Below are 1,633 nucleotides of genomic sequence, written 5' to 3'. Positions count from 1 at the left end.
TTGGGGATGTTTCATTCATTTCCTTACTTTCTGCATAAAAAATATTCCACACTCATCTCTTAACCTCCCCAGTCCTAGACTAGAATCTGCCATTAGTCCAAGAAGCTCGGTTCCTTTTGGTGGGGAATGTATTAGAAAACAAGATCTGGGTGAAGCTTACCCATTGCTATTGGAGTATTCTTGCTTTATCTCCAAGCCTTTCAACAGAGGTATCTTAGAACTAAGACCTCGTGCACACACACACGCACACGCACACACATGCATGCACACACACATCACACGCGCACACACACGTCACATGCACACACACACCGCCGCGTTTCGCAGCCCGGCTTCCCCAGGAGGCCCCAGGCCGGTGACGCAGGCGACACTCTGAGCCGTGCAGTAGGTGAGAGGCTGTGCGTGCGTGTGCGTGTGCGTGTGTGTGCGTGTGCATGTGCGAGCGCCTGTGCCTGCGTCGATGAGTGCGAGTCCCAGGGGAGGCTCCTTTCAGAACGAGGTGTTTCATTTCCTCCTTCATGGCGCCCGGAAGCCATGGGCCTCGGCTCCCGTCGTCACATTTGTCTTTGTTTGCGGAGCCTGTGGAGCTGCCTCCCTCCCGATAGCGTGAATGTGGCTCAGCGTTTGCTGAGGGGCCTGTCGGGGGGCTACTCTGGGGCGGAGCCAGTTCTCTCGGAGGCTGAGGGCAGGCAGTGTCCTGGGAGGGCCCAGCTGCTGGGGGCTGAGGCGGTGGGAGGGGGGTCCTGCCTCGGGCATCATGGGGGCGGGGCTCAGCCTTACCCCCTCCGGGGCTCCCGCCTCCCTTTCAGCCGCCTGAGGGAGGCGTGCTCCCCTCACCCCTCCTGCCTCTGGTGATAGACAAGCAGAGCCTTCAGGGGGCGGCTGAGAGGGAAACGCACCCCCTGATTAGGACCCGGCCTTGCAGGGCCACCCACAGCCATATTCCTCCCCCTCAGGGCCCAGGGAGCGGCTCTGCGAGTCCTGGGGGGGTGGGGGCCGGAGGCAGACATGGCCAGGCCCCGCCCTGAAGCCCACTCCCCGTGCAGGGCTCCAGGCCTGGGACTGTCCCCAGCTGGTGACGCTGAGACCCAACCCCGTTCAACCGTGTTTCTTCCCCGTGAAAAGCCATCCCGCACATTCCTTCTAGTCCTTCCACGGCGGGGAGGCGTGTGCGTGTGTGTGTGTGGTGTGTGCACGTGTGTTGTGTGCGTGTGTGTTGTGCGCGCATTAAGTGAGAGCGCGCTCCGATGGAGTGTGCCCAGGGTGGGGGGCTCCCTGCCTTTGGCAGCATCTGGGGGGTCACACGCCCCGAGGGCACCTGGACTCAAAACGGCAAATGGCCGGCATGTCTTTCTGGACCCCCTGCCCCCTGCCCGGCTCCCCTGCAGCCGCAGACCTCCCTTCCGGGGGGCAGGGGTCCCCCGTCCCATCCCCCAGGGGCGCCTGTCCCCCTAAGGCAGGCCTGTCCTGTGTTGGAACCCAGTGCACCTGTGTGTCCGTGTTGGTGTCTGTGCGCGTGTCCACGTGGGCGTCTGCACGGTGCCCGCTGCCGGCCCACAATGCCTCGCTCTCGTCAGAGCCGTGTCCAGGCTGCGCCCCGCGGCTCAGGGGCTGCTTCTGACCCTGTGCCTCC

General features: G+C 63.1%; 1 protein-coding gene across 1 annotated transcript in view; it reads left to right on the top strand.

Moving 5' to 3' along the window:
- NPTX1 (neuronal pentraxin I) overlaps positions 1-817 on the top strand; it is an 8,798-nt gene extending 7,981 nt beyond the window's left edge. The window contains exon 6 of the mRNA XM_006753054.1: positions 810-817. Coding sequence (XP_006753117.1) covers positions 810-817 — 8 coding nt within the window. The remainder of the gene's footprint in view (positions 1-809) is intronic.
- The last annotated feature ends 816 nt before the right edge of the window (positions 818-1,633 follow it).

This window comes from Myotis davidii, unplaced genomic scaffold, assembly GCF_000327345.1.
Source record: "Myotis davidii unplaced genomic scaffold, ASM32734v1 scaffold211, whole genome shotgun sequence".
NCBI lineage: Eukaryota > Metazoa > Chordata > Mammalia > Chiroptera > Vespertilionidae > Myotis > Myotis davidii.
This window is presented reverse-complemented; position numbering and strand designations above follow the sequence as displayed.